The 17474-nt window shown below is 41.6% G+C and overlaps 1 protein-coding gene across 1 annotated transcript; it reads right to left on the bottom strand.

The window, feature by feature from the left end:
• Window positions 1–773: 773 nt before the first annotated feature.
• LOC107374214 (phospholipase A and acyltransferase 4) lies at window positions 774–16962 on the bottom strand. The gene is made up of 7 exons (XM_054744912.2): window positions 16685–16962; window positions 16498–16585; window positions 9612–9677; window positions 9138–9175; window positions 3270–3378; window positions 2856–3115; window positions 774–1321 (listed from the first exon to the last, which is right to left on the bottom strand). Exons 3-7 carry the CDS (start codon window positions 9628–9630, stop codon window positions 1241–1243), a joined length of 507 nt encoding a protein of 168 aa, XP_054600887.2. The 5' UTR covers window positions 9631–9677; window positions 16498–16585; window positions 16685–16962; the 3' UTR covers window positions 774–1240.
• Between the last annotated feature and the right edge of the window lie 512 nt (window positions 16963–17474).

The following is a 17474-nucleotide window of genomic DNA, read 5'->3' as shown; positions in this document are numbered from 1 at the left end:
TATATTTCTTCTTGAACGTCTTTCCACTATCATGTGGTTAATTTGTCAACATTTATAAATGTTGTAAGCTTTTGTATTTTGCAGAAAATCTTTTTAAGTAAATGTAGTGATTAAAGATAAACAGAGCAAATAAGAGACACATATTTGCTCTGTTTACAGAGTTTAATGACACCTAGTGGTTATTTACTGGTACCGCCTTGACAATGGCACACCCAATCGATGAGGATGATTTATTAGCATTTAATACAGCTGTGTAATGATGTATAAATTATTAATATCAAAAAAATGTCTGATATAATGTTTAACATGCAACACATGACTTATTTTGGCACACAAACAACCAATTTGTAACCAAAAATTAGGCTATGTAAAATGTGAATGAACTTTTAGTAGTAACTTTGGTAAGTTTCAGATTTCAATTCATTAAATAACATCGATGGGGGGGGGGGGGGGGGCAAAAATGCAGCCTGCCTAATGTAGTCAATTTATTTAATCCGGCTCTGGGGGCATCTACAATCAGCACTCTGCGTCCTCTCCACTCAAATGAATCCAGCTCGAGAGTCCCCAATAATAATGTAATATAGGTAGAACCACAGTATCTTTTTTGGGGGCTCCAGAGTGTGTAAGTTAAGGGCTTCCAGGAGAGCCTTTTGTGTAAGCCTGGCTCCCCTTAGCTCCCCTGTAGTTCAAACCCTGCATACATTATCAGCATGCATGTCCAAAAATAAAAAAATATAAAAATAAAATAAAAAAACAACAAATAAGCTAGCTTGTTTTGTTGTTGTTTTGTTTATTAGTTTATTTGGGGAGGATTGTGCACATCAACACTCAGTACAGGTACTTTGTGCATTTGTGATTAAGCCATAAGCTATTTATAATTTTTGGGTTATTTCTAGTTATCCAAGTTTCTTTAGCAAAGAAATAAACAAAAATGAAACATCTGTACCAAAACAAAACTGTTCCCTGCCCATCAAGATTGGAACCAAAATCATCAACATCATCATCATCATTATTATTAATGAAACAATTTATATCTTCTAACATGCATAACTCTTAATGCTTTATTATAGTCTATGAAAATAAATCGATGCAGCAGAACAAAGTGACAATCATAAAGGTAAATATTCTAAACCAATTAAATAATAAGAATGAAAAAAAAATCACATGAACCAAGTTTGATTATTTATTTAGTTGTAATCACTAGCTATACGTTTAACCATCACCAATCTGATCACCTTTTTCATTTTTTCAGAAATATTCCAACAGCAACGGCTGTAACTCCTGCCAATATCATGAAGAAGTCTAGTTTTGCTTCCTTTACCTGCAGAAGAAATCAGACATAAACAAAAAAAAAAATTCATCAATAAAAAACTTGATTGTAAAACGCATGTGAACATTGAGAAGCTCATGTAACATGTTAGCTGACACACACAAGCATCACAGTGTGTTCATACAGTTTCTCTGTTTTTTTTCTGTGACTATGTGAAGGAACAGGAACCTAAAGCAAACAATATAACTCCATTTAAACGTTACTGCCCATAGTAGCCAGTAAGGAAGAATGCTGGTTTTGACAGAGGAATCTATTTGGCAAATACAGCCATTGGAATTACTGACCATACTGTTATCTCGCTTAAGTTTCATTCTGTAATGTATAATCTTAACTGCTGGAAGCTGTGTGCTGCTTTGTGGTAAAACATTGCTTGATCTCTTACACAGTGACCAAGTTGTTGCTCAATAGCCTTTCTTTCATTAAGTTTGAGTAGTTTAGAAAAACATTGACCAAAAAACAGTGCCATCTGTTTGCATGTGTACTTATACTATAGCTCTGTGTAACCCAGTGTGAATAAATACATACATATTAATTCTGCATTAAAACACTCATTTCATGAGAAGGAATAAGAAGATAAACTAGATGAACTGCATTTCTTGCAGTAATTGCTGTTTGAGTGCTGAATTCAGTTATAGCTGAAGATGCCTAAAAACTGAACCGAAGCCGAAATTTAGTTCAACTGTCAAAGTTAGCTAAATGTAATGGAAAATACTAAATTTGAGCAGAAAATGTCACTATTACATATAGACAGAGCTTAAAGTAGATGAAAATTGGTGAAAAATATCCTAAACAGCAGAAAGCATAAAATGCAAATCTGGACAGCTGAACTGTTTAAACGGCTGACATTTTAGCAGAAATATAGTGTCAATATAAGCCGAAGTGTCAAATCAGGATAATTTAGCTGAAATTTTGAAGCAGTTGTTACTGTAAGAATTTAAATGTTTCAACTACTTTAAACATGTCCAAAATCAGAAAGTTTAACATTGTAAAAGCTAAGTTAAAAATAAAAAATATGTATAACACATTGGCCCCGTGTATAACACGTTGGTGGATAACATGCCCCCCTCCCTGTTTTTATAAGATAAAAACAAACAAGATAAAAACAGTTAGACATAAAGACAAAAGACTGTTCTCATACACAATAGTCCTTTGTCTTTGGCCTGGCTTTTGTGTGACATTCATCATCACCCTCTCCTTATTCAGCTCTTTCTACCAATTCTGCCTTTCCTGGGATCCTCTGTTTAACTCTCATTCATTTTCCCTTTCCCTGTTCTTACATTATTTTTATCACAATTTTTTATTTTTTCTCATTTTTACGATATTTTGTAATAATTTTTTTCAATCTTTTATTTATATTTTTTACATTTTTGTTCTTGTGAAGCGCCTTGTGATTTTTATCTTGAGAGGTGCTATACAAAATATTGTTTCTTCTTCTTAAGTAAATTTTTTGCTGAGCTTAATGGGGGGTTCAGTGTGGATTCCACAGAAAGTTTTATGAATGAGACCCCTGATTTTTTTAACCCACCTGTCGGCACTCAGGCTTTCCGTAGCGCAGCTCAGTGGCAAAGTGCTCACAGTTGTAGCCCAAGACATCATACGTCAGACTGGAACCCACACGTGCACAGGCCTCCTTCACAATGTCGTCATCCTTACGGGGTTGGTATTTTTGATCCAGAAAGTTATTAATTTTCCATTTTCCATCCTTGACAACATCCTTTAGCTTTTCCTTCTTTATAGTGCCCTTCATGCCTGGAGTAGGAATGATGCCTAACCCAGATCCAGATCCTTCAAAAACAGACCACACAGCACAAAACTGGAATCACTTGTAAAATGCCACCTCTGTGGGTCAAAGTGGTATTCATGTGCTTTTACTTACTTACATTTGTTTTCAGACAAGCTAGTTTTTGGTTATATTAAGATGCTTGTAAAGAGGACTCACCAATTCCTCCAAAGTGAACGACGTTGTCTTCACCAATGTAAACAATCCAGTGCTTATATACACCGCATTTAACCTCAATCAGGTCTCCTGGCTTTGGTTTTTTTCCATCCTTGGATACAAATAAAATAACAGAAAGAAAAATGATATAAAATTTTAACGAACAAACAAGAACAAAAACAAGAATCTACTGAACTGGGGAGACACAAATTTTTAACAATCTAATGGTTCAAACTAATAATGCTAAAATCCCACTTAGATGAATTACACAATCTGTGAAAATCTAGTATGAGAAAATAAAATCCTTTTATCTTTTCTTTTTCTACTGATTATTAAAAAATGTTAAAAGCTGCATAGATTGTTTCTCTGCTTTAGTATACTATAAATGCTTTTGTGAGTAAAGGTTTCTGCAGAATTTGAAAGAAGAAAGGACATGAAATGACCAAAATGATGTCTGAGTGCCACAAACAAGCCTTACCCCCAAATTCCACTACCTCCGCTCCGCTGCGCTCCGCTCCGACACGGACGCCGGAGCAAAATCGGTCCCGTTCTAGTCAATCAGAGCAATTCCACTACTGCGGCCGTGCTCCGGCAGTGCGGCGCCGTGCGGCGCCCTCTGTTCCGACGTCCGGCAAAAATAGAATCGATCCTATTTTTGCCGGACGCCGGAGCACCTCCGCAGTAAATGGACAGAAATCACAACGGCCCAACAGGAAAAGGAGCAAGCACATCTTCCGTTTTTCACAATAAATCGCTAAACAAAAGGCGTTTTTTGTTTCATATGCACAGGTTTAACAACTTTTAACAACTATCAATGGCGGCTGAAGTTTAAATGCACAAAAATAAGCCATAAATACAGTAGCCACTATCAAAGTAGTCACACTTTGTTGATCCAAACACTGCTGATCTCTCAACACAATGATGGGCAGATTAAACAGTTCATGCCGATGCTTCTCCCGCACAACGGGTGTTTGGATCTAACTTCCGCGTTTATTGCTCGGACTGTATCGCAAGATCTCGAAAATCCCGCGCATGCTTGTTTGCCCCCCTCAGGTCTCCGCACCGGAGCGGAGCCGTTGTAGAGCGGGTACAGTAAAAATTGAGTTCGGAAGCGAGCGGCTGCGGAAGGCGGGGGCAGACCGGAGCGGAGCGGAGCGGAGGTAGTGGAATTTGGGGGTTACAGATTTACTCTCCCAGGCAAGGCCTCACAGCTTCAGCAATAATGTCCCGCCTGATTTTACAGTAACTTCATTAGAATTACTTTTGGCTATTTTTAATCCAAATGAACACAGAGACAGAAATGAAAGCAAAAGGAGGGAGAAAAATGAAGAGGTGTGTGTGGTGGTGGTGGGTGTGTGTGTGTGTGTGTGGGGGGGGGGTCCCAAAAATAAATAATGGTGTATTTAGTGCAAACCACAGCCCACGGTAATGTGTCAAAATCACCAGATTTACTCCACAAAAAATTATCTATAAACCCTCTCCTGTTGCTAATTAAATACTGCACCTTTGTGTACCAGAGCAGCCAGACTCCTAACCAAATCCAGCAGACGAGCTCACATCACTCCAGTTTTACAGTCCCTCCACTGGCTCCCGGTAGAATATAGAATTCAGTTTAAAGTTTTAGTCCTGACCTATAGAGCTCTTAACAACCAGGCTCCAAGCTACCTATCTGAGCTTTTATCCCCACACACCACCTCTCGGAACCTTAGATCCACATCTGAAAACCTCCTGGCTGTTCCTCGAACCAGACTGAAAACCAAAGGGGACAGGGCCTTTCAGACTATTGCACCCAGACTTTGGAACAGTCTACCTTCAAATCTCTGTCTCTCTAACACTGTAGAGGTCTTTAAAAATCATCTAAAAACTCACCTTTTCATCCAGGCGTTCCCTCCCTAAATGTTCCAAAAGATGGCTTTGTTCGGGTTCACACCTTCACTTTGTTTATACTCCTGATTTTATTTACTATTTTATCACTGCTATTGTTTTTCTGATGTTTTTATTGGTTAGATGTATTTGCCCTGATCTTACTCAAGTTGTACAGCGCTTTGTGATTTATATCTGCGAAAGGCGCTCTATAAATAAACTTTTACTTACTTACTTACTTTTACCAGTGATATGTCAGTATTCAAGTCAGTTCCATTGTTGAAATGCGTTTCCCCACCACTCTGCACTGCCTAAGTGGCTCATACGCGCGCTCATCACATGCTCTCTCCCACTGTGCACTCTGCTCAGTTAAAACGTCTGGTTTGTGCAAATCAACACTTGATACTGGAGCTAATTCAATTGTTATGTATACCATCCCTGTTTATGGATCACCTCAGAGGTTGCTTGCCGACGTGAATATTAATTTATTTGTTTATTTATTAGAACAAGAGATTAAATTATTACAAAAAGCAAAAAAACAGCAGACGAAGCTGAAGTTGTTTCCCATTTTTAGTTTCAGAGCCAGAAAGGGCAATTCCATCAAATATTTCCACTCCCTGAGCATCTTTACTCAGTTATAATTATGAGTTTACAACACTTATCAAACCTGGATTTTTTGCACTAGAAACAGAATCTTTAAAAAACTGTTTCTGATTTTTAAAACTTTTATTTGATTTGTGAAAGATCAAAGGAAACCGATTTCAGCACTTTTCTACATTAGAACTGGCTCAGCTCAACATCTGCAACACCTAAACTCTTCAAACCTTAACTAGATTAATTTAAGCTAATAGCAGAGTCCTGATAACACATAGTTTGTGATTTGTGAAATCTTTATTTGATTTGTTACAGTTCAATAAAACACAAATTTCAGAACTTTTTTTTTTCATCTGATCCACCTTAGATCGGGTCCAGCTCAAAACAACACTTAGACTCTTCAAATCTGGACTTAAAAGACAGCTGGTAATTTGTGAAACATTTAGGAGATTCAATTATTTATTGTGAGTTTGGATTATCATATTATTATCATATTTTTTTCTGCACTATAGGTTGCGTTTATAAACAGTAGGCAACTTTTATTTTGAGAGTTCTGCTTTATCACCCATGAACTAAAACTTTTAATAATTAGAGCAGATTAAAGACGCAGGAAGTGAAAAAAAAAATTGTTACAATTGACCTTTCCAAATTGGAGATTAAAGAAGGGAACCAACTTCAGTTTTGTACAAAACAAACAACAAAAATAAATAAATTGAGTACGTAAGAAAGAAAGAATTAAATAATAAACTAAAACATTTGCTAAATGGATGCGAAATAAATCTAATTCCATTTTAATTTTGCATTCAAATTTCTTCAAATGATAAAAGGATAATGGGTCCGGGTCGCGGGGGCAGCATCCCAACTAGGGAGCTCCAGACTGTCCTCTCCCCGGCCACCTCCACCAGCTCCTACGGCAGGACCCCAAGGTGTTCCCGGACCAGATTGGAGATGTAACCTCTCCAACATGTCCTGGGTCGACCCGGGGGCCTCCTGCCAGCAGGACATGCCCGAAACACCTCCCCAGGGAGGCGTCCAGGAGGCATCCTGACCAGATGCCCAAACCACCTCAACTGACTCCTTTCGATCCGGAGGAGCAGCGGTTCTACTCCGAGTCCCTCCCGAATGTCCGAGCTCCTCACCCTACCTCAAAGGTTGATCCTGGCCACCCTATGGAGGAAACTCATTTTGGCCGCTTGTATCCGCGATCTTGTTCTTTCGGTCATTACCCAAAGCTCATAACCATAGGTGAGGATTGGGAGGTAGATCGACCGGTAAATCGAGAGCCTGGCTTTCTGGCTCAGCTCCCTCTTCACCATGACAGATCGGCTCAGCGTCCGCATCACTGCAGACACTGAGCCAATCCGCCTGTTGATCTCCCGATCCCTCCTACCCTCACTCGTGAACAAGACCCCGAGATACTTAAACTCCTCCACTTGAGGTAGGACCTCTCTCCCGACCCGGAGTTGGCAAGCCACCCTTTTCCGGTCGAGAACCATGGTCTCAGATTTGGAGGTGCTGATCCTCATCCCAGCCGCTTCACACTCGGCCGCGAACCTACCCAGCAAGAGCTGAAGATTAGAGGTGGATGAAGCTAGGAGGACCACATCATCCGCAAAAAGCAGAGATGAGATTCTCCTGCCATCAAATTCGACACACTCCACACCACGGCTGCGCCTAGAAATTCTGTCCATAAAGGTAATGAACAGAACCGGTGACAAAGGGCAGTCCTGGCGGAGTCCAACCATCACCGGGAACAGGTCCAACTTACTACCGGCTATGCGGACCAAACTCACGCTCCTCTGGTAAAGGGACTGAATGGCCCTTAACCGAAAGCCACCCACCCCATACTCCTGGAGCGTCCCCCACAGGATCCCCCTGGGGACACGGTCATAAGCCTTCTCCAAATCCACAAAACACATGTGGATTGGTTGGGCAAACTCCCATGCCCCCTCCATCACCCTTGCAAGGGTATAGAGCCAGTCCACGGTTCCACGGCAAGGACAAAAACCACATTGCTCCTCCTCAATCTGAGATTCAACTATCGATCGGACCCACCTCTCCAGTACCTTGGAGTAGACCTTTCCAGGAGGCTGAGGAGTGTGATCCCCCTATAGTTGGAACACACCCTCAGGTCACCCTTCTTAAAGTTGGGGACCACCACCCCAGTCTGCCATTTAAGTCCAGCGTCAATTTTCACCCCCAGACTGGGGACAACTGGTTTTGAGTAGGGAGAAGGAGGGCCAAGATCAACATAACGACCCACAGCCCTGCTATTGGCTCTGTCTTTCCCTCATTCTGATGCAGAGAGTTGGCCGTTAGCCACAACTTTACCTCGTTAAGACAGGACGCAAAGGACTGGATAAAGAGACCTTTCTCCTGACACAATGGAGAGTACATCTGGCAATCGTCAGCATAGAGATGGAACGCTAGTCCATGTTTACGAAAGATTGACTCCAGAGGAAGCAGATAAATTGCAAACAAAAGAGGACCTGGTATTTGCCAGAGAACACAAGATTTCCACAAGGGCTCAAAAAAGGTAACCAGACTTAATTGGTTTCTTGAAGATGTTTTACTTCTCATCTGAGGAGCTTTGTCAATTCTGACTGGAACATGGGAGAGACAAGCTTATAAACTGTAGCTGTCTATTGTTTCTTAATGAGCAGAAACTCACTCAGAATACTCCTCCTCCCTACTCCTGATGAGTCGTTAGCCTCTTTTGTGAGGAAGTCATTGCCTTGATTAGAATTGTGTTATGTGGATTGGATTACCATGGCCTGGATGACTGAGAACCGTCAACAGCATGACAAGATTTGCAAATTTGGCACCGGCGCCCTGTGCTCTTCACTGATGAAAGCAGGTTCACACTGAGCAAATGTGACAGACGAAACTGAGTCTGGAGACGCCGTCTGCTCCTTGCATGACCGGTTTGGTAGTGGGTCAGTAAATGGTAAATGGCCTGTATTTGTATAGTGCCTTCTTAGGGGTTCTACGACCCCAAGGGACTTCACAACACAATCAGTCACCCATTCACACACCCATTCACCTGCTGGTGGGGATGAGCTACAATGTAGCCACAGCTGCCCTGGGGCACGCTGGCAGAGGTGAGGCTGCCGAGCACAGGCGCCATCAGTCCCTCCGACCACCACCAGCAGGCAAGGAGGGTTAAGTGTCTTGCCCAAGGACACAACAGCAGCATTCTCTGGTCGGAGCCGGAATCGAACCTGCAACCTTCCGATTACTGGACAACCTGCTCTACTTCCTGAGCTACTGCTCATGGCGTGGGGTGGCATTTCTTTGGGGAGATGGTACCTAATAAGGAGGGGTATTCAGTGTGCTCACAGTGTGAATTTCCTTGAATATCACAGGTGGGAGTGTTTGAATTGCAAAAGTAAACTGAAATAGGCATTTCCTTACCTCATCGGTCAATTTTTCATATGCATCCTGGACCATACCTGCAAGAAAAAATTATTAATCAAATCTTAGGATGAAGTTATACAATGCTTTATTGCAATCTTGCTTTACACAAACACGCATGCACGCACACGCACGCACACACACACACACACACACGCACGCACGCACGCGCACGCACGCACGCACGCACGCACGCACGCACACACACACACACACGCACGCACACACACACTCACACACACACACACACACACACACACACACACACAGTTTTAAGCATGAAAATTAATAAAGGTAGATATGCTTCTAGAACTTTGACTTGGCTCATGAAAGGAAAAAGGAGTGGAGAATCATCTCTACTTGTAGATTTATTTTCATTGATTATTAAATTACTCTGTATTACTAAGTTCTTCTACATGTGAGCAGTTTATGTGTATACATAATGCTGAGTGAGGTAAGGCGGGTTGGACTCACGATATGAGAAGAAGGACATGATGATCAGTTGATGAGAATTTGATTCAAGTGCTAAGATTGATGTCCCTAAAAACACAAAAGTGAATTCATGAAAAACTCTGAAATCTTACTATTTTCATTCAATTAACATGTTTTGTTTACTCTTATTAACTCACAGTTAAAAAAGGTACAAAGTTTAGTTTGTTGTTGTCTCTGCGTTTGGGGCCAGACCCCACCAAATGAAGTTGTGGAGCTCTAGGCTTGCTTAAAGTAAAAAGCAGAATATAACTGTTCATTTTACAGTAATATTGTATAAAATCCCATTCTGTAACCAAGAAGGTTTTGTTATGAAAAGTTCTGTGTAGATAGCTAACTTTTTGCCAGAAATATGCCAAGTTCAGAAGGTTAAATCTTCCTGAGGAACTAGTGATTGGGGTTACTGGGAATTTGCTTTGGTGGAATGGTGCAAACATACAAGTGAAGCAAATGAAAAATAGGATGCATCAAAAAAGATGATTATGAAAGATTAATATAAGAAGACAATAATGAAACATAAAGTGACTACTGCAGATCTGTATGGTACTAGTGGGTATTTGGTGTTCAGAAGTCCTGCAGCAGAAGGGAAGAAGCAGTTTTTGTGGCGAGAGGTTCTGGTCCGAATGGACGCCCAAGAACCCTGAAGGTGTACAGATCATGGATCAATGGAAGGCTACAACCGATCACCTTTTCTGCTGATCATACAACATGCTGTAGTCTGTGCTTATCCCTCTTAGTAGCCCCAGCGAACTACACAGTGATGAAAGAAGTGAGGATGGACTCCATGATGGTCGTGTAGAACTGGACCGTCATTATGGTTGGCATACAGAATTTCCTCAGATGCTACAGCAAGAACATCCTCTGCTGGGCCTTTTTGATGAGGGAGCTGATGGACATCTTCCACTTGAGATTGTGGGTGATGGTGGTCCCAAGGAAGTGGAAGGAGTCCATGATTGAGATGGGGGTGTCCGTCATGGTTCTGGGGGGGGGGGGGGGGGCATTGGAGCAAACCAAGCCCCCACAATTCGGGTCTGAAAGTGAGGCCAATGCAGAAGTGAAATAAATTGCAGTTCCACCCTCATCCACTGGGGGCTGGTGTCAGAAGCGAGCAAATCCTCATTGACTCCTGTGTTAAAAATACAAATTTTTGACGCGGCCCCTGTCTGCTGCGCGGGCTGCCGGCTTGTGGAGCTCTCAGATGGAAACAGATGTTTTCCACCCGGTTCTCCCCAGCTGCAGCTCTGCGCACCTCTGATCGCAGCGGCGGTTGTCTGCTGCGCGGCTGCCAGTTTGTGGAGCTCTTGGAGACCTCTGTGTTCTACCCAGTTTTACCCAGCGGTCAGTCCGGCGTGTCTGTGACTCAGAAGCTCTGGTGTTGTGCACAGTTAACTCGGTTGTAGCTAGGTTGCTACCTCCGTGTTAGCTTTGGGTTAGCTTGTAGCTACATCGCTTCAGTTCGACGGGTGTTGTAATTTGATCCCAGCCTTACAGCCCCACCCTCAGCTCCACCTCTCTTCCCTTTTGTGAAATTGTCTGAGCTTGACGGAACCTGTGACACGGTCACAATGGCGGTGGTGGCCACCTCCCATTTTAGCTCAAAAACTTATTATTGGAGACTATGGACAGTGTTGGGCAAGTTACTTCAAAACTGTAATGCATTATTTGTTACTTGTTACCCTCATTTTAAAGTAATTCATTGCATTACAATATTACTGATTTTAAATTGTAAGGCATTACACAACTTTTGCATTACTTTAAGTTACTTTCACCAATACAACTTCAATATGAATCTGGTAATCTGACGCTCAGTGAGCTCATGACATATATGTGGAAAGTGATGTGGTGTCTGAGCTAGGGTTGCTGTTAAAACAGTCAGATATAATAACAGTGCTTTAAAGTGATAAAAGCAATCTGTACTCTCAACACGCTGCCATCTTACTTTAACTGAGCAGGGAGTGGGGTGGTGGGGGCTCCAAGCCTATATTTGCCTTTGTCCCCAAATGCCTTGATACGGCCCTGTGTCATGGTCTGCGTCTGTCTTCCCTATGTGTCTCCTTATGTCCTCCATCCCTCTTTAGATTCCTCCTTTCTGTGTCTCTTAGCGCCCTCATGTGTCCTTTGTCTGCGTCTCTATATGGTGTCCTCTGTTTGTAGACCTTCTTATCATCCCCTCAGGTCCAGTGTTCTCTGTGCCCCAAGTTACAGCTCCAGCCTCTTGTTCCCCCCAGCCAATATAGATGTGTGTGAGTGTATTTTGGTGTCCGTGTATTTGTGTGTGTGTATGTGCTTGTGTGTGTGTGTGTGCGTATCTTGCCCAGTTCAGTGTGAATGTGTAGGTGTGTGTGTGTGTGTGTGTGTGTGTGTGTGTGGGTGAGCCCTTCCCTCTGACATTTCCCTTCCAGGTCCTGTGCTCTCTTGGTACCCTCTTAGCCACGCCCCTGTAGTTTCCTTCTGTAGTGTCTTCCTTTAGTGTCAGCTCTCCTTAGTATTTAGTTATGTTCATGATTTCTGGTTTTTGTTTTTCCCTTAGGTCATTTTCCTTTGTTACAGCTTTTCAGTTTTTTGTTCCTCCTCCCTGATTTGGTAATTGCATTCACCTGTTCCTCTCCACGCCCCTGCAATTCATCTCCCTCATCTTCTCAGTCTATATAAGCCCGGTCTTGTTCTCTGTCTTGTGTCGGTCCATTAATGTTGTGTTATTCTGTCAGTCTCGTCTCTTTTGGATTACCAGTGTTCTTTGTCCCCTTGGATTCTCTAGAGTGTTGGATCTCCAGAGCTTTATCTGGAATTTTGGACTACTGGCCCCCTGCCTTGGACTTATTATTATTTTTTGTTTCACCTTAAAATAAAGGATTTTTCTTATCTTCATCCCTGCCTCCGTGTCATCCTGGGTACTGCATTTTGGGTCCACACCACTAGTGATGATGATGTGAAGCCTTTTGAACCAACAAAGCTTTACAATCCAATTGTATTGAAAAAAGGTTCAAGGTTTGATGCTTCAAAACTCTGTGAGGACATCTGCTGGTAAATGTTTGTATTTCATTGTATTGTCAGCCAATTCTACTGAAAATGAATGGTGTATTGAACTTTATGGACAAATAAAGCATTAAAATGCTTCCTCAGGATCATATAATAAAAGTATCTTGAATTTGAACATTACATTAAATATACTAAAATTGCTTTTCTTGGTGTGAATACTTGAAATGAAACAATGTTTATTGTTATGGGATACGTGATGAAATATATCTAATTTACACGTATTAACATTCTCTACATATTCAAATATTTTACTTTTCACATTTCTATTGGATTATTACGCAGAAATAATTAGCTCAATTTATGTATCTTTTTTAGAAATAGAGTAACAAAATGAAGATTAGAAAATTCACATAAGGATAGGACATACTAAATTCCATTACACGTACAACCAAACTGAAAAGCTCATCAACTATTATATTAATTACCAATAAAAGAAGAAAAATCATACCAAACTAGATTTTAATTTAATTAAAGGAAAATGACAGACGGTCTAAAAGATATAGCCCTACAATATGCACCAAGTATTACTACTATAAAGGTAATTTACTAGACTAGACCAAATACATTTTCCATCCTTATTTGGAGAGATTAAATTGAAACATTCCCACACCTCAGAACGCCCTCTTTTTGCCACAGGATCCATTTTTGCGACTCGGTGTTTAATCACTGAATACTGAATCCTGAACCGTCAAACTCAGGTCATACAAATATGTATGGCAAGCCAAATGAGCATTTATTCTGATATCAGGATATCAGCCAGAATTGTCATGAACATGTAAGCCATTTCTGTCCACTAGTTAACTAGTTAGCCATGTTTGTGTCAACTAGTTAAATACCGAGGGTGAAAATGTGCCCACTAGTTAACTAGTGACAGCAGAAATGCGCACTAGTTAAATAGTGAACACATTTATGCTTCAGTGGTTAACTAGTTGACACAAAAACTGCTCACTAGTTAACTAGTAAAAGCAGAAATGCATACCAGTCAGCTACTTGAAGGTATTTGTCTCACTAGTTAACTAGTGAGGGTCAAAATGTGCACACTAGTTAACTTATGGTAGACATACATGTGCACTAGTTAACTAGTGAGCACACTGAGCAATACTAGTTAACTAGTAAGATATGAAACATTTTAACTAGTTAACTAGAGAGAATTTAGGCCTTACTAGTTGACATTTAGGCTGTCACTATTTAACTAGTTGACACAAACATGGCTAACTAGTTAACTAGTGGACAGAAATGGCTTACACGTTCATGACAATTCTGGCTGATATCCTGATATCAGAATAAATGCACATTTGGCTTGCCGTAATCCTGCGCCTCTCGGTTTGCGTTGCTTTCAGGGCCGGCTCTAGGTAATTTGGTGCCCAAGGCGAGACTGCCCATTTGCCCCCCCCCCCCCCGCCCGCACGCCTCTCACCCAAACCCAAGTCCACCCATCCACGACACATTGGAAAAAGCAACTCCACAGTGATTCCTTAGTTACTAAATTTTTATTTTAAATATTCACACAGCAACTCTTTAAAGTCAACAGCCTGAAGAATAAATGTAAGCTTGAAAGATAAGTAACCTGAGAATATTGCAATAACCAACAACTAAAAATGTTGTGCAAATGTCATGGGGGGGGGGGGGGGGGGGGGGGATGCAAAATCAACAGTAGCATTAAACTGTGCAATCAAAAGCAAAACTCAAATATCAGTGTCATCATAAAGAAAGTTCTACTTCCCATTTTGTTCAACTGTTGTGGCCAGTCAGCAGGATCCATGGGGCCAGCAGCTCGTACATGTTCACAGACATCTGTTGAAGCTGATGATGGTGTCTCTTCAGGCTGTTGGATTGGAGAACCTGCTGGTGTTGGGTTCTTCTTCTGTGAGAAAATAAACACACACACACACACACACACACACACACACACACACACACACACACACACACACACACACACACACACACACACACACACACACACACACACGCACACACACACACACACACACACACACACACACACACAAATCAACTTAACCCTCTGATGCATGAATTACTTAAGAACAGTGCCACTTTCACATTCAATATTCCTCAGTCATGTGCAGTGATGTTTTTCATTATTTTTAATGTTTCTGGACTTTTTATTTTATTGATCTTTTTTAATCTGTTCTATGAAAACATGAATAAAATTATCAAAAACAGGTGGAAGTGAGCGCATCCATGGGGAATAGTTGAAAAAACTTATGTCTCACTCTCAGGTGCTCTTCAGCATCAAATAAATTGTAGAATATGAGGAAGAAGAACCGGTGATCTGAGGCACTCTGAGGATTTCATTTATTAAACAAGGAAACGCCGACGCGGGACGGCGGCAGCGGGGTGTCCCTGCCACGGCCACGGCGGTGCCGCACGCCCGATGTGTCTGACAAAGTTGAAATTTTGCTACACACACTGACGTTCTTCTGATATGAAAATATTAAATTCGTATTGTATGCGTACTTACAACTTGAATGGAAGTTCATAAAAAGGCTGCAATCATAATCCAAAAAACGGTAACAAAAAAATCTTACATTCTTCGTCTTCACAGTGACTCAACAGGTGTAGAAGACAGTCCCGCCCCCCGTGGTGTCAACAGGTGCCTGTCGTGGCTGCAGACATTGTCTCACTGCATCTGGACATGACGATTCAAAAGTAAAATTAATTGGTTAAAGTTACAGATACTGTATTGTGTATGTAAACAGCTAGCGAGGGTCCGTCCGTGGACCGCACGTGGCAGGAGAGGCAGTTAGCTAAAATTAAGTTCCTTTGCCAAATTTATAAAGTCTACATACCTCTGCTTTGGGCCTGTTTTTTTTTCTTCCTCCTTCCTTCGCTTTCGGAATGCTGATCCCGATGGCTTAGGTGTTCTTTTCATCGTAAAATATCAAAAGTTTAAACGCGACGACAACAGGATGTCCTTCTACAGTGCTACCCACACACGTGATCTACGGCACCCTTAACGGTCAAATGCATTGGAGCGGTGGTCCAAGCGGGAGCTCGTCATGCAGCCAGATCATTTGAATATAAATATTGATGTTTTAATTTCATGTCATTTCAAAGGGGAATTTTGAGTATGTAGAGAGTGCATTTCATATTACAAACATAAATGTAATAAACTTTTTTTTTTATTTTTTTTTTATTTTGCGCCCTATTCATCAGATGGCGCCCCAGGCGGCCGCCTGTGTCGCCTGTCGTCAAAGCCGGCCCTGGTTGCTTTAATGTTTGAAACAACGTGTAAAGCGGTCACGTGGGTGGAAGGGTGAATCGAAGCATCGTTGCTCATTGGTCATGTGACTTTCAGTAAACAAATCAAGCTCCGTCACAGTGCTTTGCTCTGCTGTGGTTCGTTTTGGTGATACAAGCTTCGAATCCTGCGTGTCACAGGTAACATCACTACACACCACCGTATCGTGACACCCTGGATGTGGGACTGACTTCTGGGCCGTGATCTGATTCTATCACATGTATAAATATTAAATGTGTATATATTATTGCTTTTCACTGGTAAAAATGTGTATTGGGGATAAATCTACCAACTTTTTTCTTTTTTTCTTGATTTTATTTGAATAATTTCCTGCCCTTTCTCTCTCTAACCTTCCTGCATGCTGCATGTTTTCTCCGTCTTCCAGAAAAAACTGTTTCCTAGACTTCCTACTTTCTAACGATCAGCCAAAGGGATCTTCAGATGCGCGGCGCTCCAGCAGCAATGAGTTGAAATCACCAGGGCACAGATTATGAACTCAGCTGAGACATCTCTACTGTCTTCTGTGCATTCAGCTCCAGGTTGTTGTTGCTGCACCAGACGTTCTACCTCGCTCCAGGCAGTCTTGTCCCCATCTGAGATGACGCCAATGAGGGTGGTGACATCTGCAAACTTGACCAGTTTTACATACTGGTGGCTGGGGGGGTCCAGCAGTGTATAGGGGGAAAAGCAGAGGAGAGTGGAGTCTTAGGATGTTAGTGGTCTGAGTGTCAGAGACATTCCTTCCCAACCTCACGTGTTGTCTCCGATCTGTCAGGAAGTCGGTGAACCACCAGCAGGTGGTGTCTGGCACTTTCAGCAGAGACAGCTTATCCTGAAGGAGAGATGTGCAGACTGTGTTGAATGTGGAGCTGAAATTCACAAACAGGATCTTAGCAAAGATTTCCGGGGAGTCCAGGTGTTGTAGGATGAAGTGAAGAGCTAGGTTGATTGCATCATCTACAGAACAGTTGGCTCTGTAGACAAACTGCAGGGAGTCTAGAGAGCTGTGATGTCTTTGAGGTGTGACAGAACCAGGCACTCAAATGACCTCATGATTACTGATGTTAGGGCCACAGGTCTGTAGTAATTTAGTCTGGTGATCCTTGGTTTCTTTGGGACTGGGACTATGATGGAGGATTTGGAGTAGGTTGTGTGACGAAGTGGTAGGGATGATTTCCCATTCCTCCCTTTAATTTATTTCTGCAGTCTGCTGGCACTGTGATGGGGGATATTTTAACTGACATGTGTCTTAGTGTGAAAATGTTTTTTGTATTGTAAAAACAGTTTGTCTTTTGTTTATGTTAACATTCAGGTACCTTTATGTGGATGTTTATTTACCTCTGGATTTAATGTTGGAGCACTGTTTAGGGTGGATTGTTTGCAGGTGTGATTTGCTGGGGTATTTAAAGAAAGCCAGGTGGAGGCTTGGGGAGTTTATTTTATTTATTTATTTATTTATTTTGTTATTTGGTGATCTGTAAAAGGAAAGTGGTGAAATAAATGCAGGAGAAGCATCTTGGCTCTCTGGAAAAATGTCCCTGTGC

This window comes from Nothobranchius furzeri, chromosome 6 (assembly GCF_043380555.1).
Source record: "Nothobranchius furzeri strain GRZ-AD chromosome 6, NfurGRZ-RIMD1, whole genome shotgun sequence".
NCBI lineage: Eukaryota > Metazoa > Chordata > Actinopteri > Cyprinodontiformes > Nothobranchiidae > Nothobranchius > Nothobranchius furzeri.
This window is presented reverse-complemented; position numbering and strand designations above follow the sequence as displayed.